This window comes from Mus musculus, chromosome 12 (assembly GCF_000001635.26).
Source record: "Mus musculus strain C57BL/6J chromosome 12, GRCm38.p6 C57BL/6J".
Classification (NCBI taxonomy): Eukaryota; Metazoa; Chordata; class Mammalia; order Rodentia; family Muridae; genus Mus; species Mus musculus.
This window is the reverse complement of record NC_000078.6, coordinates 100699942-100725759: the sequence shown is the minus strand read 5'-3', so window position 1 is coordinate 100725759 and position 25818 is coordinate 100699942. Positions and strand designations below refer to the sequence as shown.

At 39.9% G+C, this 25818-nt stretch overlaps 1 protein-coding gene across 5 annotated transcripts in view; it reads left to right on the top strand.

The window, feature by feature from the left end:
• Positions 1–431: 431 nt before the first annotated feature.
• The window catches only part of Rps6ka5 (ribosomal protein S6 kinase, polypeptide 5), a 176890-nt gene continuing 151503 nt past the window's right edge, over positions 432–25818 (top strand). For 2 of the 5 annotated variants that reach the window (NM_001330702.1, NM_153587.3), the window contains exon 1: positions 640–979. In NM_001330702.1, the coding sequence (NP_001317631.1) occupies positions 880–979 (100 nt within the window). In that variant the 5' untranslated portion in view covers positions 640–879. Of the gene's footprint in view, positions 980–25818 lie in introns of all 5 variants that reach the window. The other 3 variants (XM_006516275.4, XM_030246949.1, XM_030246950.1) reach the window with 3 other exon arrangements.

Sequence of the window (25818 nt, the reverse complement as noted above, 5' to 3'; positions counted from 1 at the left end):
GGTTGTCCACGTCTGGCCGCAAGCACTTTTACCCACGGAACCATCTTGCCGGCTCCTACCTGTATTTAAACACAAAATTCATTTAATTTATTTAGTGCTACAGAGAATAGTATCATTCGAAGACATGCCATCTTCCAGACAGTCACACATTTGTGGGCCGTTCCCTAGGACCCTCAGACGCGCGCGAGCGCAAACACGTGGGTGACAAGTGCTTCCCTCCAGGACCCTCCTTTGTCCACTGTGATTGGCGGACCAAGCGGTCCAATCGTCTTTCCCCGCCTCTTTCCGCAGTAGCCAATCAGAGGTCCGGAGCGCCTCCTGACTACTAGATACTGTTTACTAACAGATCGAAGCTGGGAATAAGGGGTGTGACCATTCTGGGGAGGTCAGGAGAGGGAAGGCCTGCCTGCGCGTGCGCACCAAAGCGAGTAGGTGGGGCATTCCGTGGGTCTTGCCAATCGGAGCGTTCGCGCTCCTCCCTCTCCTGCCTCCCCGCCAAGCAACAACAATTCGAGCAGCGGGGCGGGGCGGCTCCTGAAACGTCAGGACTAGCCGCCCAATGGGAACGGGCGCTGGCAGACGCGCGCGCGCTGCGCCCAATAGCGCTGGTGGCTCAGGGCTGTCTCCTGGGCTGGCTGTGGGAGGAGCGGCCTGGAGGAGGAGGTGGAGGCGCAGGGCGCGGGGTTGTGCCGTACTAGCGGTGCCCGCTGAGGGGAGGAGGCGGAGGAGCTGCACGGCCAGAGCGGGAAAGAGACTCGCCTCAGTGTCGGAGTTGTGGCGCTGCGGCAGCTCGGCTCCTGGAGCTGTGGAGAGACGGGGCGTCTGCTGTCCCATCAGGTTCCCCTAAGAGCGACCCGCGCGATCGGAAAGAGGGTGAAGATGGAGGGGGAGGGCGGCGGCAGCGGCGGCGCGGGCACCAGCGGGGACAGCGGCGACGGCGGCGAGCAGCTCCTTACTGTCAAGCACGAGCTGCGGACCGGTGAGCGACCCCGCCCTCTGCTGGCCGGGCCAGCCGCGGAGGCGCGCCTGAGAGCCGGCATGGGTGCGCGCACAGGCCAAAAGGGGCGCGGGCTGGGGGGGACGGGCCCGGGGCGGGGCTTCGCGGGCGGGGAATAGTCCGGGGGTCCTGGGAGGCTCTGGGCACGGAGAGGAAAGTTTGCTCCTGCTGGGCCCCCAGTTTCCGACCCAGCCTGGGAAGATGCCTTTATGCCCCCTTTCCTGCATAGGTGACATATCTGTCACTACACGCTGTCTCGAGGGAAAGGTACTCTTTCCCTCAAGAGGTGAGCTGTGTGGAGCTGTGTGTGATGGAGCTTGAAGCTTGAACTCACTTTACCCTGCACCTCTGCCTGGGATGGTTCAGGTGTGAGGGGAGTGTGTGTGTTTGTGTGTGTATGTATGTCTGTACCATCCCTAAGGGACAGCGATCCTGCGAGAGGGGTATTGGTTCTCGGTTAGTCTCTGGTGAAGGAAAAAGGCTTCGTGGTCCTCTGGAATTAAGTCCTTTCTCTCAGAGTTATCGTGAAGTACTATACTCTCTGAAATTTGCCAGGTCTTTTGGCAAGCAGCCTCTATAAATGTAAAGTTTTGGGTGAAAGGCTTCACTAGGCGACTTAAGTGCTTGCATCCCCTGTGCTGGAGATCAGTAAAGCTCCGTGTGCTAAGCTTTTTACTTTTGCTTTTTCATTGTGTAATTCCGGGGTTTGTTTTGGAAAATTCTTATCTGGACCAATTGGTAAAGTTTGGGTCTCCCCAGCCCCATGGAGTCAGGTCTCCCCTTACACTATCATTTCTGCATGGAGAATGTGTTAGAGTGGATCGATAGTTATTAGTGTCAGTGGTTTTAAGATTTTTGACACTTAAGTCTTTGGCACATTATATTAAGTAGACACAAATGGCAAATGGCAGGTTTCAGGTAGAAAGCGGGTCCACCTTGCTGCTGTTTGGAACAGATTGAAACAGATGGATAAAGTTAACTACAACCCACAATTCTTGATTGCCCATTAGTATCTTTGGTGCCAGTCTTATGACTTAGTATAAGATGTAAATTCATGCCTTCTCATTTATCAGTATAAGCACTGCAGTTTTGATGGTTCTGACTCTATAATGTATCCTGACCCAGTTATTCCATAGTATTTTTGAATTCCTCACATAAACAGTGTAGATTCCCTTGGTTGAGATCTTCACTCCAAATGTTATCAAAAAGTGATGTTTTCAACGGGATTTTAAGCCATTTTTCTCAGTATACATGTATGTAGTGTTAATGCCCAGTTTACACCAGGAGCAGTGTCACATTTTCTAGAGTAAGGATTTTGGTCCACCTCCCCCCCATCTTACATAATGATTCCTTGCTGTAAGTGTGTGGAATCATACAGTACAACAAATGCTGCTTGAAGTCTTCTATGCTCAGCCATTGATCATGATACAGCAAGCAGTCTTTTGCTCAAAGACCAAGGGGCAACCTACTTGTTAGTAGTCAGCCAACTGCTCAGTTTCTGGATTTTGCAAACAATGCTAACTCTGTAGAAAACAATGAGCGCTGTTTTATTTCCCTTTGTCAACTAACTGTGTGTGAATCATCAAGTTTGCATTTAGAAATTCTTCTGATGGATGACGAGACTGCACTGAACTCACTAGTAATGTAGTAAAAAGGACAGGAACGGCCATTTAAATGTATTGCTAAGCACGTGGACAACTGATCAGATGTAATGGTCAAAAACACTGTTAAAATATAACTTGAAAGAGTAACTCCTCCGTCACCAGCCAGCTGGGCTCCTCTTAGCACATGTTGCTCTGATAGGAGCTAGAGCAGTGTGGTAGCTGGTGGCTATATTGAATACCATAGGACAAATGATAATTGAATTAGAAACCCAGTATAAGGGCGTGGAAATGGCTCCATTATGGAGACTGAATAGTATGGCATACCCGGACATGGAGTTGGAAGACGTGATGATGAATACTAGCTCTGCCACTTAGCTGGGTGTATAGACTTGGGAAATCACTGCATTCTTTCAGGCTTACTCCTTTCATCTGTAAAATGTGGACATTGAATGAGACACTACTGGAAAAATGTTAATCAGGTTACTTGGCACATAGTAGGAAATATTTATTGAATGAAAATTTAAAAAATAATTCCACAATCAGATCTTATTGTAAAACATACGAATTAATCTAGTGTAGCTGGGAAACGAACTAAGTCATTGGGTGGTTAGCATTATCATATGTGTCTTTGCCTTCTCAAGCAGAGTGTAAACTCCTTGTAATCTGTGTTGCTATTGAATAGCTTGTATTTATCTTGCCCATCACAACACACAGTAGTACAATAATTCATTTGCCTGGGGTTGAAAAGATGGCTCTTTGGGATAGAGTACTTGCCATGTAGTGTGAAGTCCTGAGTTTGAATCCTTTGGGCCTACACAGAAGCTGGTTTAGTAGTGTGTATCTGTCATCCCAGTGCTTGTATGGCACCGTGAGAGCTGGAAAAGACAGAAGAGTCTCTGGAAGCTTGTACGTCAGCTAGCTTGGTACACACAGTGCTGAAGAACAAAAGAGCCCTGTCTTAAACAAAATGGAAGGTAAGGATGGATGTGGTGGCATGTGTGTGCTCATACACTCATACATGCACCCCAGACATCCATGTCCCCAAACACACAGTCTGTCTGTGTCAGGTAGTAAGTAAGGCCCTTGAGGGCAGAGACTTTTTTTGTCTATTTGTAGCCTGTGGCGTGTGGTAGATGTTCAGATATTTGTTGAGTGAATTCAGTTTTGGATGAAAAATAAGGGCAAGGTTTGCAGATGTCAGGTCTTGATAAATTGATGGCAGCGGCTATAAAAGCTGAAGAGTACAGAATTCAAGATTAAGCAAATCAATTAAACATAAATTCTTGAGTATTTTCTGTTTTCTGGTATTGAAGATACCAAAGAAAATATTCTGTGTCCAACTGTAAAGGAAGAGACCATATAAACTAATAATCAGGATATATTATTTCTTAAGTATAATAATATAAATAAAATGTATAAATGCAACAAAAGAAAGATTAAAGCCATTAGCCTTTAAATAGTCAGATGTAACTTTGTTGAACACTAGTGGAAAAATGGAAATTATTTTACCCACTCGTTTATTCAACAAATATTTTGTCACCTCTTATATACTGAGTGCTGTCTTACATGCTGTGGTTAATAACGTGGCTTCTCCACTGGGAAGGCTGAGGAATCACTAGCACCAGACACTCGCATTGCCGCTCCTGTGTCTTAAATCTCTCCTAGTCCATATGCCAAGTTTTTTTCACTGCTGTCCAGGTTCCTCCCAGGAGGTAGAAAATGGACAGGATTAAAGTTCTACAGACACCATCCTTTTGTCAGTTTCAGTTAAATTCTGAGAGAATTTATTGACTTTATTGGCTTAGTTTTGATCAGGTGTCTGCTTTTGGCTCATTCAGTTAACATTAGGTGATAGAATTGTTTCCTACTAACATGCCAACAACTACAGCAAAACCATGGGTAAACATAATCTAAACCCTTTAGAAGATGAAGGGTTGCTGGGGGGATAATTCATTTGATTCCATCTTTGGGAGTCTGCCTAACATTAAGGAGAGGGTTGCAGAAGGTTACTGTATTGTAACAATGGAAACTCTAATGGCTTTTAGAACGTGACTTCTGTTTGTTAGGGTTGTGTGAGTTGCTTAGTTGGTGGTTCTGACTCAGACCCTCAAGAGCGGGAATTCTCAGTAGGCCCTGCCCCTAGGCAAAGAACTAGGAAACTGATGATTGCCCAGGGAGGGGGAATCAGTATTCCCCAGGGATGAGCCTCCTTATCCAATACAAGTGGTTAGCCCTAAAATCATTTACATATGAACAACACTAAATGGACTCAGCACGTTGCCTTTATAGCTTTATTTGTATATATGCAGCAATAGTTGTTAGAGAAAAAGGGGTCTCAAATTTGAGAGGGAGCAAGGAAGAGGTATGGGGAAGGTGGAGAGGGAAAAGATGCAAACACAGCATACATATGTGAGTTTATGTAATCATGTAAAATTATGAAATGCCATTTTAAAAATAAAATTAAAGCTTCCCTAATAATTAAGGTGTTAGCCAGAGCCACAGCTGAACTTACCTGGGGCTGCTTGCTCCCTCATTTACTTGGCAGGCTGTGTCAGTTCCTTTCTCTGTGGATCTTTCTGTAAAGGTACTTGAGTGTTGGAAGGACACAGGAGTGGGCTTCTTCCCAAACAAGTGATCCAAGAGAGCAAGGTGGAAGCTACATGTTGCTTTTGTTAAATAGCTTTGTCTAAGGTGTACAGTTTACATATGATACAATCCTCTTTAAGTATACAACAAATTGTAGCATAGTTACAGAGACAAAACCATTGCTGTAATCTGACTTTAAAATATTTTTTCAACCTATAAAGAAACTTTATGCCCATTTACATTAGTCATCCTGCATTCCCACTATCTAGTTGCTAGCCAGCCACTAATCTATTTTCTGTCTATATATTTGCCCATTATTTTATTATAATACAATTGTACACTTTTATAATTGTCTAATTTTTTCAGTAAATATGTTACTAAGATCCAGCTACATTGTAGCATGTATCAACACTTAATTTTTTCTGCTAACAAATTGTATTTCTGTGTATTAGATAGATCATATTTTGCTTATCCATAAGTTGATTGACATTTGGGTTATTTCTTCCTTTTGTGCCATGCACGTTCGTAGACAAACTTTTTCACAGATCTGTTTTCATTTTTTGTGGCAGTTTACCATCAATAAATTTTTTTTGGATTTTTATGGGGCCAAAGTTTTTCAAACTGTGAACTTTTTCCAACAGTTGTGTATGAGAGATTTTCACCACAGCCTAGGCAGTGTTTGTTATAATCTGTCTTTATGCTTTTAGCCATACTAGAATAAGTGAAGCAGTATCTTTTATTATGGCTTTGACTGTATTTCTCTAATGATGTTGTGTATGCTTTTAAGCACCTAGTCCACTTCTGTATCTTCGGAGAAGTACTTACTTCTATCCTTGGCCTATTTTGCAGTTGGTTTCTTTCTTTCCTTCTCCCTCCCCAACCCTCTGTTTGGATACAGAGCCTCACAGTGTAAACCTGGCTGGCCTGGAACTCCTGTGTAACCAGGAGTTGTGTAACCAGGAGTTCTAGCTTGGAACTTACAGAGATCCTAATTTCTTTTTTATTATTGAAAATTCTTTATTTTAGATACACATCTCTTATCAGATACAAGATTGCAAATATTAATTTTTCATAAATTGGATAGGCTTTTCACTTTGGGGGGCAGCTGGTATTCTGGGAAGCACAAGAGGCTTTAATTTAGATTAAAAACCTAGTTTTTTCCTCCCATTGTTTCTTGTTCTGCCTTAGACGCGCCTTCATTTTTTTCTAAGCGCATTATGCTTTTTAGCTGTTACAACTAGGATTTTGATGACTTTGCATTGTTATGTAGTATATGAGATAGTGACCCAGATTCACATTTTATATGTAGATACTCGGTTGTTCTCGTGCTAGTTTTGAACAGTCTACCCTTTCCTATTTGTTTTGGCACTGTCTTTGGAAAAAAAAATCAATTAACCATAGATGCATAGATTCATTTTAGATTCTCAGTTCTATTGCATTGGTCTGTATGTCTGTCTTTAGCCAGTACCATAAAACTGGAAGTTATAAGCTTAGTTTTGAAGTTGGAAAGTATAAATCTTCCAACTTTATTTTTTCCAGGATTGTCTTGGTTATTCTTGGTCCGTTGTTCATTTTTCCATAAGAATTTAGTATTAGCTTGTCCGTTTCTTCAGAGAAGCTATTTGGGCAATGTTCTGATATAGTCTGTGTTGAGTTAATAGATTAGATTGAGAGTGTTGCTTTTTTTGCAGTGTTAAGTCTGACTCATGAATATGGGATGACTTTATACTTGTGTAGCTCTTCTTTCATTTGTTTGACAGTACTTTGTTAGTCCTAGACTACAAGTCCATCCTTTTGTTTAAGTTATTCCTAAGTATTTCATTTTTGATGTATTATAATAATATAATGAAACTATTTTCTTTTAATTTTGGAATGTTAATTGTGTCTAGAGATCTATTTTGTCTTTCAAACTTGTTAAGCTAGTTTATTAGCTCTAAAAGTATTTTAGTACACATCTTAGTATTTTGATTCCCTAGACTACACAGTGATTATCTTTATATACATACATACTTATATATATGGTATGTGTGTGTAAGTGAGAGAGAGAGAGAAAGAGGGAGAGAGAGAGTGTGTGTCAGTTTATCTTACTGCATCCCAATATGAATGCTTTGGTGCCATTTTCTTGTTTAATTGCCCTGGCTAGCAGTGTTAACTAACTAACTACACTATTCAGACATCCTTGTTTAGTGCGGTATCTAGCAAGAACGCTTTAATCATCCATCACTAAACACAGGCTAGGCTGTCCGTGGGTGCTTTGTAGAAATTGAGAAAGCTTACTTCGTTCCTACTTTGGGAATTTGTAAGTGGTAAAAGGGTGGTGGGCTTCGTGAGATGCTCTTTCTTCATCATGAGATGATGAGGTTGTAGATTTGTTTTATTGATGAGGTTTATTACATTGATTGATTATTGTATGTTAGGATGGCCTCACACTCTAGGATAAACCCCACTTAACCATGATTCTTCTTACATGCTGCTGGAGTCAATTGACTGTTATTTTGTTGATGACTTTTGTGTTTATTTTACACCAGAAGTATCTGCTTTCTTATTCTGTGATGCTTCTCAAAAAATCTTGACTTTTTTTCCCCCACCAACTATAGAGTTTCCCTGTAGAGTTTGATTACTGATACTCTTATTTGGAGTATTAAGTAAAGATTTGACAGAGGTCGGAGGATAGGCTGTGGTTTTGAATCTGCTTCTAGTTAACTTGCTATATGACCTGGAGTATATTATTTGCCTTTCTGAGCCTAAATTTCCTTATTCACAAAGCAACAGTGTTACACTGGATGCCTTCCAGCCTACCCAGAACTAAGCAGGTTCTGTGCAATAGACAAGGCCAGGGATTGTGACTTGCTTTAAAAGTTACTACTTTACCAGATGAATCAAGTAGAGTCCACTGAAGAAGAGAAGCCCCCTGCTGTGTGTGGAGTTGGTTGTCTCCTTCCCTTTCCACATGGGCTCCAGGGATTGAATCCAGGCCACTAGGCTTTAGGTTTACCTGCCAAGCTGTCTTGTTGCCAGCCACCCTCCCTCCTACCCCCCACCCTGCACCTAGATGCTTAAGAGATGTCTAAAAGACAGCAACTTTTAAAATTTCTATTGTGAATGTCATAGATGGAGAAAATAATCTAAGTAAAGAGAGTGGCATCTCTATGTCATATAAAGGGGATTCAAGTGTATTTTATATTTTCAGCCTAGGAAAAAGCCTTAGTGATCTGATGTTGTATCAACCCTCTGTTATAAAGCAAGGAAGTCTGTCTGCCTTGAACTGCAGACAGATATGTTTTGATGGGCAGAGTTGAATTCTTTCATGAGAACAAGAGATCTGTGAGAGCTTCTGTAGGGAAAGTCTGACACCTTTTTGTGTTGGTTAATTTCACAGTTAATTTCAGGTTGAGCAATGTCGTTCCTCATATGCAGAGGGGGAGGGAAGAGGCTGCCACCGCATCACCCGTGAATTCTCTGAATGACTTACAGATCTTTATATTCACTGCAAAGGTGTAGGGTCTCTTGCATTTATCGTGTTTATCAGGGACCATGAATAGGGCCAAAGATAGCCTGGCTGTGTGTGTTTCTAGCAATGTCTGTCTTGTTCATTTAGCTGCCTCCGCAAGCCAAATGAGTTTCTGGACTTCATAAATCCTTACAACTGTAAGTGAAGTCTCACTTTTTACTCTTTTTTTCAATCATCCATTAGATATTGTCCCTGAGACTAAAGGGAGAATAAGGAGATAAAGTTCTCTGTGTGTGCTCAGGGTTCATTTTTTTCTAGGCTGGCTGCCAGAAGGCCCATGGGATCCGTTTTTGCCTCCTAATAAGGGGGTTACAACCAAATGCCACCACACATCTTTCTTTTCCTTTTGTTTCTTTTTTCTTTTTTCCTTCCTTCCTTCTTTTTTTTTGTTTTTTGTTTTGTTTTGTTTTTTTGTTTTTTTGTTTTTGACAGGGTCATAGCCTTGGCTGTCCTGGAACTTGGAGTATAGACTGTCATTGGCCTTGAGTTCACAGAGATACACTTGCCTATGTTTCTGAAGTTCCAGGATTACAGCACCACCATGCCCAGGTTGTCTGTGGGTGCTAAGAATCTGAACACAGGTCCCACTGCAGTCATTTTACCCACAAAGCCATCTCGCCAGCCTTCCAGTTCCCAGTTGTTAGTACAGTGCTTGGTGTTTTATCTTATCACATTCAAGTTTTGTCTCAGTGGTCTCTTAAAAAAAATCTACATGTTCTTGACCTCTGAAAAGTTATGTAAATGGTATTTTGAGTATCAAAATATTTGGAATAGAGAAAGTAAACTTGGTTTTTAAAAGAATTCCATTATTCTTTTAAATTCCATTATTAGCTCTTTTATTTAAAAATCTTTTCTGATTGGGTTTCCCTTTGTGACATATACTGTTGTGTAGACTTTTAACATGCTATCTTTGTAATTTAGGTAATGCGAATACGTTTTTAGGTACTTGTTCAAATGTATATGTTTGCAAGTGTGCAGGCATACATACACACATGTGTGCATGCCTGTGAAGGATAGTGAATAAACTCAGGCACCATAATTTTTTTTTTTTTTTTTTTTTTGGTTAGTGAGTCTAGGGATCTGCCTGTTTCTGTCTTATGAGTATGGGCAATTTCTAATCTATGTGTTCCTGACCTGAAAATAATGTAAATAATATTTTATACCAAATTATTTGGAATATAAAGGAGTGTGTATTCCAATTATGAGGCCCAGATTTCTTTTCTTAGATGTGTTCCGAGGATCAAACACTTTACTCATTCAAACTGCTCCTTAGCTCATGATGAAATCTTGTGTGGTAGACTGAAAAATGACTGTCCTTCCTCTTCCTGAAGATACCCACATTCTAATCCCAGGATTCCTGGGGCAATGCTACATACGACATGGCAAAATAAACCTGCACGTGTGATTAAACATCTTAGGGTTAAGAGATTATCCTGGTTTATCTAATCACACTGGTAGAGCCAAAGTCAGAGTTGCCTTGAGGGTGGAAGCAGAGCAGAGCAGGGTGATGCCACAGCTGGGAAGGGTCAAAACCTATAGCCTCTTGATGGTGGGTGACTGAGTTTTCCCTCAGATGTCCCAGAGGAACACAGCTCTGTGGTCACTTTGATTTTTACCTCATTTTCAGACTTCTGATTTCCAGAGCAGTAAGAAAAGAGATTCATGTTGTAAATAAGGCATCAAATTCATGTTAATCTTTCCCAGCAGCAGAACGAAACCAGAACATTTTCCTGAAGATGGGTTGACCCAGCAGCTCAGTTTGTGCCGAGACAATTTTGTCCAAGGGCTGTGATGACAGAACATGGAACAGTAAATTAAACCATTTATGTTGAAAATAATAACAGTGCCATTCTCTGTAGAGGTAGCATGTTGTCCTTTCTGGGGCCTTAAGACATGACATTCCTTTCTGGTCTTACCCTAAACTTTGAACCAGCTATTCTGTTTTTCATAGGAATGCTCTGAGTGGGTGCTTGAGTGGATTGTTTTTTTCCTGTAAAGGTTCTTGCCATAACCTGGGCTAGCCTCGACTTACAGTGAGCTTCCTGCTTTAGTTTTCCAAAGGTGGGATTACAGGCATGTACCAGGGTTCCTGACCTACAAGACTTGTATTGGGGGGTGGTACCCTCATCTGACAGTGTGATTGTAGCCTTAGTTCCCCTTTGAGCCAGTTGTGCTTCTCTTGTTTTTTTCTTTCTTTTCTTTATTTAATCCTAATAATATTCCCTTTATCCTTTCTATACCAAATTGTGGATTAATACATATAACTAAGTATATATATATATATATATATATATATATATATATATATATATATATATATATATACACACACACACACACACACACACATACATAGCAGTAATAACATGGAAAATGTGGGAAGAGAGTTGACTTTCTAGTGTTTTGCTTAAGTAAAATCTTGGTCATTCTATTCTTTTTTTTTTTTTTTTAAACTTTATCCTAAGTGGGTGGGGAGTGAATTCCCTGTTAATTAGTAGAACTTTTATCTTTTGGTCAGATACAAAATGATAAATCAGTAAAATAAAGGCATACTCAAAGGACTTGTGTCGGCAGGAAGCCCGAGACGGTATACAGGGCTCAGACATTTTTCTATATAAATGGAAAATTTCATCAGTAACTGAAGTATTCAGTCAGTTGAAAACTGTGTCCTCTGACCATGTAAGTCATCTGATCTGGACTTATGTGTTTCTCTTAAAGGGAGATTAATCAAAAGACATTGTAAAGTGAATATCACTGCTGTTCAAATATACAGAGTCTTAGCAGTGTACCTGACTAACCAGCTCCCATGATCTTAGCTTGTTTTTTCTTTATACTCACACCATTTATTTGTAAGCAGACATCATAGTTAGGATTAAGGTGGAACATATGTAATTGGCCTCCTATGTATAAAAGTCAAAATTTTGACCCAAGTTTCTCATTATAAATTGAGCAAAGTGGTGACAGTTTTTATTCATCCATTTTAGGGTTATTAAATTTTTAGTAGAAAACAATGAGAAATGGCTTCTACCATCACTGTCTAATACTTGACACAGCGACCCTATATATCTGATCATATAAGTATCTTTGGGATTTCAGTATTCATCAATAGGTTCAGGGTTTTGTCTAATGGTAACAACATTGTACGATGGATGGTTGAGTCTGTGGATGCCAAGCAGCTATAGCCCTGGCTATCGTGGATGGGTGAAGGATGGCAGAACAAAGGAGCAACACAGATGGTTCAAAAGTCAGAAATGGGTTGGTACGCCCAAGTTTCTGAAGAAAAAGCTTCTGAGGAGACTACCATATCTAAGAAAACTATAGGAAATATGACGGGAATGGTAGCAAGGGCCATGTAATGTAAGATTTAGTAGGTTATGGTAAACTATTTAGGCATTGTGTGAAAACACGAAACCAGTTGGGAAATGATTAAGTTAATTTGTGTTATAAAAAATGATTCCCACTGCTTTGAGGGGGATGTGAGAAGGCTGGCTAGGACTCTATTGCAGAAATTTAGATGGAATATAAAGGTTAAGATTAGGTGATAATTAATATTGAGAATTGTGAGTATATTTGTGACGTCTATAGGAGGTAGAATAAATAGAACATGGTATTATATTGATATGAGCTCTTTGGCAAGAACAAATGTGTTTGAAGATACTATTCATTGAGGTAGTGTATTAATCATAACTCACATTTGGGTTTCTCTTGGTCTTCCTGACCTGACTGGGTTCTCTGCTTAGGGTATCACAAAATGGGGGCCTAGGGGTTAGTCAGACTTGATTGTTGTTTGAGGTTCTGTGTAAAAACATACTTCTAAGTTCCAGCTTTTTGTTGATAGAATTCAGAACCCGTAATTGTCAGCCTGAAGTTCCAATTTCTTTGTTGGCCATCAATGAGGAATCACTGCAAGCTTCTAGAATCTAGATAGTATGCATTCCTTTTCCAGTGCCCTCCTCCTTTAAGTCAGCAAAAGCACGTTCATTTCTTCAGGCGCTTTGCCTTTGGGTCTTCTCTGACCTATAGGCCCAGATTTAAAGCGGCTCGTATGATTAGCCTAGCTCTGCCTGGGTTATTTTCCCACTTATAAAGTCAATTAATTTGGTGCCTCATATCTGTAGAGCCCTTTTTTACAAAGTGATAAATTTACTTACTCTGGGAGGAGAGAGTATGAAGAGCGGTAGTGAAATGACTAGGGTCATTTTAGGATTTCTAGATGGTGAACTAGGAGAGATGACTACATAGCTCTGCAGAAAACATGGAACCTAGTTTAACATCGTAACTAAGGTAACTTTTAGGAGCCTTTGCCAGATTATGATGGATATATATATATATGGTGGTAGTAACTATGGATGATGAACTGTATGTGTTACAGTATGTACTTTAACTCATTTAGCTCAGACAGTAACATTGTGAATCATGTCCTGTTATTCTACTTTAGCAAATTGGGAAACTCAGTCTTCAACAGGTGGTTTGCTCAATGTTACCCCAGAAGCGAGTAAAAGAATCAGTTGAAACCCAAATAGGTTTGGGCTCAAATAAGAATCCTGGTGTCACAAAAATATAAATACCCCTAAAGCCAGGTAAGCAGGGAAGTTTTCTTTTGGAGATGCTCTAGAGAGAGGATTTAGAACTAAGTACTGAAAAACAAACAAAAAACAAAAATAAAGAAGGATTATCAAGAAAGTGAGTTGCTAAGACAGACTACAGAGGAAGAACCTGGATATAATCTCACAGTTTGTGGTTTTGGATGTGGATGGCTACTAAAGAGGATGGGGTGTGTATGCAGTGTCCGCTCCATTGGCCAGAGGAGCTGTGTTAAGGGCAGTCTGGTGGAAGATGAGTGGGGCAGAGTCGGATTGGAATGTTTGAAGGGTGAATTGCAAGGACCGTAACTTTTGAGAGACTTTGTTCTGGAGGGGATTGAAATAGGGACTTCAAGGAGGTTTATTTCCTGTTTCCTTGTTTTAGGATGACTGATGCTAGATCATGCTGAAACATCCGTGTGTCACAGAGACTGAAATGGCATTAGACCGTAAATGATGATGTCAAGAACCCCGAGAAGGGGAGCATTTAGTTTACCTGGGGCTGCAGGGCAGGCTGGTGTCTGATAAGAAAGCTGCTTTTGTTAGGAAAGGACTGGGGAGAGGATGCAGGTGCATTTGTAGATTTGGTGACAGGAAGATATGGAAGTTTTGAGGGCATGATTGTTTTGTTCCTCTGTGAATTGTAAAGAAAAGGCAATGCTTTATTCAAGATAAATAGCTACATTGTTTTAAGAAAAATGTTATTCTGGTCTTTGGAAAAAGTTCTAAGATACAGAAAAACATCCTAAGAGTATTATTTTACTTTCAGGCTATGAAGAAAAGCTTGTAGCATGTTGCAGAGCAACTCACTGAAGACATTTTCAGGCCCAGCCAATCAGGCGTTTCTGTGCTTTCCATGGTCAGAGAACTGAACATAGTCTCTAGCTCATGCCAGATTCTTAGTAAGCTTAATTTTCTGTTTCCTTTTGAAGTGGTTTAAGTTTAGTTTAGTTTAGTTTTAAATTATACTTATTTTGGTACATGTATTGGGGGGAAAGACCATTACTGTTTTGTTTTGACTCAGTTTTTGCATAAGTTTTGCATATGTTTCGTTGTATAATTCTAGAATCACTGGGATAAGTGATAATACACTGCTGTCGTATATACCCAGAGTACAGTACATCTTCGAGGTATGTGATCACAGCAATAAAGTGGGCAGCGTTGTTTAAAGTGCACAGATATTAAATATAACTTTGTTCGGCTGCCAGTGCTCTCCAGAGACATGGTTTGAGGCCCAACCACAACTCGAAAAAGCTTCACAGCAGTTTACCACCTGGCAGTTGAAGGGAACTCGATGTGCTAGCATTTTCGCCGAGTTTTCAAGTTCCCATGCATTTACTAAAATTGCACTACTTGGACTTTGTAGATAGGAGTCAAGGCTTTAGCATACAGTTAATGTGTGTTGTTAGGACTATGCTGGGCACTTCCTAACTGTAGCTTATCTGGTAAGTTACTTCATAAATATTTTTTCCCATGACAGAAAAAGGGGAAAACAAACCCTTCAAATAGCAGCAGCAGACTTTTTTTCTCACTGCATACAATTGTCACCTTCTGACTGAAATTAAATTAACCCAAGAATATTGTGTTTTGTAATACTGAATAATCAAGGATAAGGTTTTATGGGAAAAGCTATTTTATAATCCTACTTGGTTGGTCCCAGAAAATGAGATTATAAAATATACATTTTCTAGTTGGTATATTAAAAGATTTTAAGCATATTAAATAAGATCAAATCAGATTGTTTTCTAAACCTACTAAAAATTGGCTAATTAAGAGTTAACCCCCTTCCCTGTTTTCCTTCCCATAAACATACTTGTGTCTTCTTATCATATGAGCCAGCCAGCTAACCAGCCAACCGTTCCAAGTCCTCTAGTTACTGAAAAGTCTTCTTTGCACAGGGCTTTGCATAGGCTTTTTATTCCACTAGTTTCTATGTTTTCTCCCCCTAGACTCTGATGTGCTTTAGTGTCAGTTCTCAACTGCTCCACAGTTATGAAGCTTGTCCCTGCTTTGCTGGTCTGATAGGATGTCTCAGTTTGAATCTATTGTCACTTCTTTGGAGTACCTGGTGCTTGAGTGTTTATTGCTCTCCTTGTTTAACAACAGAATGCTTTTCTGCCTAGTTCTTTTCCCCACTGGCTTGCACTATCTCCTTCGTTGGGTGTTTCTGATTCTCTCTCTGATTGAGCCCTCTTTTCTTGTACCCACTCTTATGCAAGATAAAATGTTATCACTGCTTGAATGATTAGCTGAGTCTCTGTTTCTAGTTTAGATCTCTTTTTGTATTCTTCATTATTCACTTCCATCAGCCTACTACACATAAAACATTCAAATTGTCCACAGATAACTTAGTCATTCAAGCTAAACAATGTTTCTTCTTTTAGCCTTTATGTTTTATTTTATGACATTGCTATCCTCATCCTGCCAAGACTCTAACTAGAAACATTAGATTTCTCTCTATATGTTTTTGGCTCACCAGTTTACTCTCTCTGTTGGATCAATTGTAACTGACGTATCTCCTTTGTTTCTTGCTCACTATTAGAATAGTACAGTCTTAGTTTAGGGTCTTAACAGTTACAGCTAACAGTTATTTAACTCTGTGTGTGTGTGTGTGTGTGTGTGTGTGTGTGTGTGTGTGTGTTTGTGTAGGTCACAGGCACCATTTTGCACTGGAGACACTTGAGGGTGGTAGTGTCACATCTGTTTAATAGATACTGTATCTCATACCTCTTGGTGCGCAGTCTTCCCACCTGTTTGTCTCACTTTGGAGTCCCAAGTATAGCTGTCATAAACAGTTCTATGTCAGCATCAGTCTGTTGCTACCCCACCTGACCTCTAGGATAGGGTCATGCTACCAGTCCCCACGTCACTTCCCTTGAATCCACAGATAAAAGACATATACACAGTTGTTTGTTTGTTTTATTGGAGATATATATATATATATATATATATATATATATATATATATATATATATATATATATATTTCAAATGTTATCCCCTTTTCTGGTTTCCCCTCTGGAAACCTCCTATCCCATCTCCCCTCTCCCTGCTTCTATGAGGGTGCTCCCCCACCCACCTACCCACTCCTGCCTGCCTCCCCACCCTGGCATTCCCCTATACACTGGCACATTGGGCCTTCACAGGACCAAGGGCTTCACCTCCCATTGATGCCAGATAAGGCCATCCTCTGCTACATATTGTGGCTGGAGCCATGGGTCGCTGCTCCATGTGTACTCTTTGTTTGGTGGTTTAGTCCTTGGGAGCTCTGAGGGGGTCTAGTTGGTTGATATTGTTAATCTTCCTATGGGATTGCAAACCTCTTCAGCTCCTTCAATCCTTTCTTTAACTCCTCCATTGGGAACCCCATGCTCAGTCCAATGGTTGACTGCAAGCATCTGCCTCTGTATTTGTCAGGCTCTGGTAGAGCCTGTCAGGAGACAACTATATCAGACTCCTGTCAGCAAGTACTTCTTAGCCTCTGAAATAGGGTCTGGGTTTGGTGTCTTTATATGGGATGGATCCCCAGGTGGACAGTCTCTTGATAGCCTTTCCTTAAGACTCTGCTCCACACTTTGTATTTACTCCTGTGAGTATTTTGTTCCCCCTTTCATGTAGTCTGTGAATTATATCTTGGGTATTCTGAGCTTTTGGGCAAATATCAACTTATCAGTGAGTGCATAACATATGTGTTCTTTTGTGACTGGGTTACCGTACTCAGGATGATATTTTCTAGTTTCATCCATTTGCCTAAAAATTTCATGAAGTCATTGTTTTTAATGGCTGAGTAGTATGCCATTGTGTAAATGTACCACATTTTCTATATCCATTCTTCTGTCGAGGGACATCTGGATTATTTCCAGCTTCTGGCTAATATAAATAAGGCTGCTATGAACTTAGTGGAACATGTGTCCTTGTTATATGTTGGAGCATCTTTTGGGTATATGTGTGGTATAGCTGGGTCCTCAAGTAGTACTATGTCCAATTTTCTAAGGAACTGCCAGACTGATTTCCAGTGTGATTGTACCAGTTTGCAATCCCGACAGCAATGGAGGAGTGAATTTTTTTTTCCCCACATCCTTGCCGGCATCTGCTGTCACCTGAGTTTTTGATCTTAGCCATTCTGACTGGCGTGAGGGGGGATCTCAGGGTTGTTTTGATTTGCATTTCCCTGATGACTAAGGATGTCAAACATTCTTTAGGTGCTTCTTGGCCATTCGATATTCCTCAGCTGAGAATTCTTTGTTTAGCTCTGTACCCATTTTTAATAGGGTTATTTGGTTCTCTAGAGTCTAACTTCTTGAGTTCTTTGTATATATTGGATATTAGCCCTTTATTAGATGTAGGATTGGTAACGATCTTTTCCCAATCTGTTAGTTGCTGTTTTGCCCCATTGACAGTATTCATTTTTAACTTGCCTTCTTGGCACAATTATTATCTCCTGCCTGGAAAACATGCCCTTATCATTATTCTTAGCTCCATCCCTTCCACCTGCCCTAAACTTTATCCCTGACTATTCACCTGTAGGAGTGGCCTGTGTGGCCAGTCCATATGAAATCTCACATGACTGCTCAACTTTTCTTCATTCTGTCTCCCCTTCCTGTGTCTCCCTTTTCCTCCAGGGACCCGTAAGTCTGGTCTGTACCTTCTGCTCAGCAATCGGCCCATAGCTTTCTTTAATGACAGATCAGGAAACAATAGGGGAACAGGACCTAGCATCAGAACCACTTCTTCATTAGTCCACTTCAGGTTGATGGCATGTACTTTAATGGTCACATACTACATATTTTGCATTTTCAGCTCAAGACATTGATTCTTGTTCTAAGGCCTAGGTTCCTGGTGAGAGCTAGCTCAGCAAGCATGGATATTTGCCTCCAAAGTAAAAAAGCATTAATAGTCCACTGGGGCAACCTTTAACTAGTGGGGTGTGGGAGCTGATAACATATGCATTGCTCTGTATTGATTCTAGAGGGGAAAGTTCTCAGGCGCATTCCATCTGTTCTTCAAAGGAACTAGATTAGATTGAGATGATAATGTAGCCTTGTTTTTCTCTTGTCAATTTCTCCTTATTTCATCTCATTGGGATTACCGTCCAAATAAATCACTTGCATAGCAGTCTAGTATAAGACTGTTGCTAGTGTTTATAAAGTAGCTTAAAAAGCATACCCTCAAATGTGCTATTGTAGAGGTGTTGCACTTTCAGCTTAAGACATTGATCCTTGTTCTAAGGTCTAGTGTTACTCACTGGAAACCATAACAAGGATCCCATTGTTGGTAGCAGTAGGTGCTGATCAACATATGTGACCCTGTCATATGTGACAGGATCAAAACTAGCGTGGAATAGAAGGGGAAGGTTTGGACATGTGATAGCTCTAGGATTTGAGTGTTTGACCTCTGAGTTGACTGACTCAGCTTTTGAAACTTTGGTAACAAAAAAGAGGATTTTCATGGAAGCCTTTGGAAAGACCCTCAAAGCATATGGGCAATGGACAAATTATGGTTAAATATCAGTCTCAGGATTTAAACATAAGGGTAGCAGAACTTTGTACCCTTACTGTGGTAAGTTTGTATTGCCATTGGGCTTAACTGAAATTGTTCCTCAGAACTTCCTTCTGGATTTTGAGCTAATACTTATCATAATAAACATTTTGGGTGAGATAGACAGAGGGACAGAAATGAAACAACAGCTGAGTTTCTTTCACTGATGGTATGAAGTGATGTTCTAGACCCTATGTGTTGTTGCTAGCTAATCTGCTATATCATATTGTTGGCAGGGAGCATTGACCAGCCCTGCAGTTCCCAGTTCTGTTGGATTACCTCCATCAGCCTCTGGGCATCTAGGGCCAGTGTGTCAAACTTCTTGTAGGTCATTAGTATCCTTCAGGTTAGAGCTCTGAAGATACCGAAAGGTAAATACTTGTGTGTGTCCTTGTGGGTTCCAGCTTGTTCTCAGGACTCTGGTTTATCCTTGCTCTTTACCTCTTCATATCTGACTTTCTTTTCAAGCTATCTACCGTGCTCTCCTTAACCTTAGCTTCAGATATAGACTCCAGAGAGACTAACTCCCACACTTAGGTCAGGCCTAAACTCTATTTAAGCCTTTTACTATATATCATTTACAATGGTCATACTGGGTTTTTTTTTTAATGTTCTTTTAACAGATGTTCAGGACTAAAGACAGGGCCTTAACATGGAAAGACCCCATGGTTCTTAGGAGGCCTTGCAAAGATCTTTTGAACGGAATGCCTCACACATTTGTTCTTACGATTTGCCTCATATCTTTCATCATTTCCCCTAGTACAGTAACTAGACATAAGTCTCAATATAGTTCAACAGGTGGTCGTGTTCTTTTTATGGGAGAAAATAGATAATGCTGTTCTAGCTCCCGGTCGTCTATATGGCAGCAGATAGAAGGATTATGTGGGGGAAGTGGATCTGGGAGGCAGTGAATGAAGCAGGTATGGCAAGGTAGGAAGGAAATAGGCTGGATAAGGGAGAACATATTAATCTTAAGCCTGTTAGTAAAACTCACAATTAAATAGCCTAATCACTTTGTCCTAATATACTGCCGGATGATCTTTAAAGTGTGAACATGAGTTTTTGGCACAGTATGGTCAGAAGTCTCATAGAAGAGAGAAAATTGGAATGGACTTAGTATATAAGCCAGGGGAATCTACTGTCTGGCTGTGTTCATAGGAGGGCCCAAAGAAGAAGCCTCACCCAGGTAATAAAGAAGTTCCTGATGAAGCAGACAGTGTGGAATTACTAAGAGGTACTATTCTGGAATTTCATAGGATTCAGTAATATTCTTAGAAATGATGGTATTCTTCAGTGGCAGAGACAAGAAAATTGTATAGTTCTTTTACCATTTGTAACAAGGTGGATATAACTATTATAACAGACTGGAGTGGCATTTGGGATACACTTACTGGTATGCAGTGAATGGCTGAGAAGTCATGGAAAGCTGAGTATTGCTTGACTAGTGTAAATCAGACTCTCGTCTCTGAGGAATATAAATCTTCATTTGGCTTTCACTTGTTGGTTATGGTTGTTTCAAGCCTTGTTCATTTTACAGTAATCATAGAAGTGACAAGAAACATCAGTCTATCCCTTGAGATCTAGGTAACTTCTTTGTTTTTAGTACGTACTAGCAACTCTGATCCCTTGTAAACTCAGTAACAAAAGGCAGGAAAAGATTTTCTGTCAGTTGCCTCTTAAGCGCTGACTCATATCATCCTCACACTCTTCTATTGCAGGGTTTGGCTTGGTCTTCCCCAGCAGTGTCTAGTCTCAGGCATGCTCCTGTGCATCTTTTGCTCTAGGATTTCCCCAGTGCTCACGCAGCAGGAAATAAAGATGGGAGGGTCTGTAAGCACGAAGTGCTGGGAGTGTAGGAAGTTAATACAAATCCTATAGCAACTTTTATCTAGTAGGGGCAGAATTCATTAGAGAAATGTTTTTATTCACCTTTGCCCACACAGTGCTATGAACATTCCAGTCATTCTTCAGAGAGTGCCAGCTAGATTAAGCTCCAGTATCCGATACAGTAGTGACTGTGTCAGCAAGGGTCCTTGCATTGACTTATGCAACATTTTGGTTTTACCATCCTTAGTCTTTTACTTCTTCCAATTAAATTACCTGTAACACAGTGTTCTGATGTTCCTTTTAAAGGAGGACCCTTTATTTAGACAGGTACAATTGTCATTTGGGTATGTATGTTTTGTCACCCACCCATCCATTCATTCATCTATCCATCCATCCATCCATCCATCCATCAATCCATCCAATTACAGATCAGAAATAAGGGGCTTAGAATGGTGAAAATAATTATCATGCATATCTTTAATTATGTGGTACAGCTTGAGTTCTGAACTGGAGTCATTTGAAACAAAACTTTTTTTTTCCTGATTAAACCTCTGCCTCACCTTTGAAGATTAAATTGATAGGCCTTAGTTAGCTTGGTCAACATTCTCAGTGGTCTTGTCCTGTTGCCTGTGGGTTAGAATGGTTGTTTATAGTGCACCAGTCTAAACTGTGTTAGTCACATGCTCAAGGCTAACTAATTACTTCCGTTCTTTCCCTGGGCTTCATTGTGGGTCACCCCCACTGTCTAGTTGGAACATGTCTGTATACTTGTATTATTTGTTTCTTTTTGGTTTGTTTGCCTCTTTCTATTCTTAGTTTTTATATTTCTTCCTCAGGATTTTTTTCTTCACATCCTAACTGGTTGGTTGAAGATTTTAAGTTCAGTTTGGAGTGCTATATTCCTGTTTCCTTCAGCTGCATATGTTTTTCTTTCAGGAAGGGTTCATCAGCTGAAATACGTTATCGTTTTGTGGTAGACATTTTTACAGTCCTTTTCGTGTCTGCTGCCTGTGTTTTTGGTGTTGTGCTAGTTCTCTGCTCCCTACTTGGAATGATCCATAGCGCTTTCATTCATGTGCTCACCGATGGTATTGGCAGGCTGGTGGCATTGTTACATCTTACTTCTCATTGGTTTCTTTTGGATCCTTGACTTTTTTCTATCTACTTTCCCTTCATTACCGTGCAGCCAAGCATATGTGCTGCTCTATCTGGTTGGTTACTTACTGTCAGAAACTGCTCCTCCAAGGCTGACCCCTTTCCTAGCTGGGCTCTAACCCACCACTCAGACCTGTTCTCAGTGTAGTGGTATACCATTGTACTTTTCTGGGCATGGTTTGTCTCACTTTGTCTAAGTTCTTGGTGCCCTTCTATTCGTTCTCAGTGTTGCAGAAGTCTTTCCCGTCTCCACACCAGACTTCCTGTGGAAGGGAACTCTGCTGGAATTTGGCTGTTTTTTCCATTACAAACAATTTAGAGGCTGTGGTATTATCTTTACTATTGAAGGCATGACCCAGAGTTATTTTATTTGCTTTCTTTGTTCTCTCTATATTTGTCTGTCTGTTTGTTTTTAGGATGGATGGATGAATAGGCAATTAATAGACAGTATTAGTTGACCCTGAAATCTAGAAATTTATTGTACTTTCAAGGCTCTGGTTAAAGTCCTATCTTTTCTTCTTTGAAATCTTATCTGCTAAATGACTTAGTACAGGATAGAGACAATCGATGAATGCTACCTCTGTCAGCCATGAATAATGTGAATATTTGCATCAGATTGATCTTCAATTTAAAAAAAGTATAGGTAGAAAAGTTACATAATGATTGGGTTTATTATTGTCATAATACTAAGATCTAAGGCAGTAGTTCTTAACCTTCCTAATGCTGTGACCCTTTAATACAATTCCTCACATTTATGTGACCCCAGCCATAAATTATTTTTGTTACTTCAAAATTACTTTTATAATTTTGCTACTGTTATGGATCATTGTATACGTATCTGTGTTTTCTGATGGTCTTAGGCAACCCCTGTGAAAGGGTTTTTTGACCTCAAAGAGGTTGAAATCTACAAGTTGAGAACCACTAGTCCAAGGTAATAAAATCACCACTTTCTCCTACATAGTTTATAATGTTATTTTTTTAAGATTTAAAGTGCCTTTCATCTTTTCTCTAATGATGTTAAATAGTTAATCTGGAATCTGAAATAAATTTCTTATATACTATTTGTAAAAGGGTTCTGTAAAAATATTGTTTTTTAAATAAGTCATTTAAATATATAAGTTATCTAATATAGTTTTGTATATGAAATGTATCCTACCTGTCAAATGGTTGAAAAATCTCATAACCTTGTGAAAAAGATGAATTTGGGTTCTTTTTTTTTTCTTTGCACTGGGAAAGAATACTAACCAGGTTATACTGGACCTTAACCGTACTGGGAAAGCTCCCTAGTACTGAACTACCAGTGCCAAACTTTGGTTCTTAAGTGTATCGTACTTGGACTTCCACCTCGGCTTTGGACGTGGCTATGCAGAATACCATTATGTGCTAGGTAGATATGCTTTTGTAGGGCCTATGATTTTGGTGGGCTTTTTTTTTTTTTTTTTGTAGCTGGTTTTGAACTGAAAGGTTCAATGATATGATTATGTATCCTTAGAAAACTGATTATATGAAAATTTAGATTCTTTGCATGTTAATGTTTCTAGTGATAGAAATTTAATGTTTTACGTTTTTTAATTCAAGTTTTCATGGCATTTAAAAAGTTTGACTTTCCTTCAGATCAACAGATCCACTTAATCCATTTGTTTTTTTATAATGTTCCATTTTATGTTGTGGCCATGTGTTGGACACAAAAAAAAAGTGAGATTTTGGAAACTCAAGTAAGAGGTCTGTATATAGCTCTATGATAGTTCTCAGAGCTCTCAAAAAGACCGTCTTACTTCAGAAACCCCTATAGAAAAAGAATATTTTTCTACGTGGTAGATGCTAGTGTTGAACCTCATTGGTCTGCTGATGTATAAATCAGAAGGAAAATGGCCCTGACACGAATTGGTTCAAATTAGATTTTTTTTTTTTTTTTTTTTTTTTAGTTTCCAGTATTCTGAAATTAAGTAAAAAGAAAAGGGAGTAGGGTGGATATTTATATCTTAGCTACATTTGTTCATTTTTTCTTTTCACTGAAAGATAGTTTTCTTTACTTCTGTTTGTATAACTTAAACTGTACCACTGTATATGAATATCTGCACGTATCCACTTCAGAAATAGTAAGCCATATGAGATTATACTCATGTTGCAATTTCTTTGGAAATATTTTAGTTCTATTTGGTCATTATCTCTGATTTGCTCTACATTGTTTAGCACTGTTGTTTGTAAGTCATTCAAAATTCACACATCTTGTAAGTGGCTGAAATTGATGTGAATCCATAATTCTCAATTTCAGAAATTGTGTTCTGATGTTTTTCCATGACTGATTTTGTTTTAGTCCTGCCTCAGAAGAACATAATTTTATTTGTTTATTATCTTCCTGTTTCTTAGGGATTGGTACTTTATCTTTTCAATTCAAATTAATTTACTTTTGAGATAGAGTCTTGTCATGTAGCCTAGGCTTGCCTTGGACCTCTAGTGCTAGGATCACAGGTGTGTGACCATGCCTAATTGGTCGGTCGGTTGGTTGGTCTTTTGTTTCTGTCTGATTTCTCCAGTCCCTCTTTTCAGCTCAGACAGAAGAATAGGTGATTTGTTGTACATGTGTTGTCCTTTGTCACAGGTGAGAACAGAATTAGCCTAGGGGAGAGGTTTAACAGGGACTATTTGAGTTGTAATCAAAGAAGTCTCTCAAAGATGATCGTGAGGATGAGATACTAGTGAAGTTCCAGATCCACTGAGACAAACTTTTGACAGTAGAATGAACACTATATTCCTTGTAGAAACTCTTGCATTGTGGAGGTGACAGAAGAAAGGTGAGACAGAGTTCCAGGTAAACTATCTGCGCAACTATGGAGGCTCCAGGAACAGAACTGAGGAACGATGGATGCTAGGACACTGGTTCAGATGCTGGTCTCTTAGTTTTTTATAATGTGCATGTGTACGTGTGTGCGTGTGTGTGTGTGTGTGTGTGTGTGTGTGTGTGTGTGTGTGTGAGACTGAGTTTATATATGTATATTGCACATGTCCAGGTACCTGCTGAGGTCAGAAGAGGGCTCCTCTGGTTCTGGAATTGCAGACAATTGTCAGCTGCTACATGGATGTTAGGAACTTCAGTTTCATGCTCTTAACTCTGCAGGGCCATCTCTCTACCCCCATGGTCTCTAGTTCTTATTTTTTCTTTTTGTTTTGACAGATCATTCAAAAATTGTGGATCTTTTCTGATGACTCCCATCAGAATAATGATGGGTATATATACCCATAAAACTACAACCTTAACATTATCTAATCTTAGCATTACTAATTTAGTTGAAGCATATATACATATTCATATACATATCATATACATATACATATACATATACATATACATATACATATACATATACATATACATATACATATACATCCCTTCATGTTCATCAGCTTTTTGTTGCAGAGAGATAATAAGTTAAGGTGGTGTCATAGGCTTTCTATCGCCATGATAAAAGACTATGTCCAGGGCAACTTGGGACTTGTGTGCATGTGGTGGGGGTATTTCAGTTTATGTGTCCCAATTGCAGTTCATCATGAAGGGAAATCAGGATAGGAACTCGAGGCAGGAACCTGGAGGCAGAAACTGAAACAGAGACCATCTGTGTGGTCTTACTGCTGCTTATTGGCTTGCTCTTTATGGCTTGCTCAACCTGTTTTCTTCATACAATCAGAACCACCTGACCAGGATGCAAGCGCTTCACAAAGTGGGCTGGGCCCTCCCTCATTTACTATTAATCAAGAAAATGCCCCACAGGCTTGCCATAGGCGAGCCTTATAGAGGCATTTTCTCAGCTGAGAGTCCCTCTTCCCAAATGATCATAGTTTGTGTCTAATTGACAAAGAACCTAGCCTACAAAATTAACTTCTTATCATAATACCCATTACTATTCAACCACAACTTTCATTTTTTGTTTGTCCCCAAGATCTCATATTAATATCAGCATCACAATATAAGACATTCTAACTTTTAAAAGTCCTGCACTCTATAAAATGCCCTTTCTG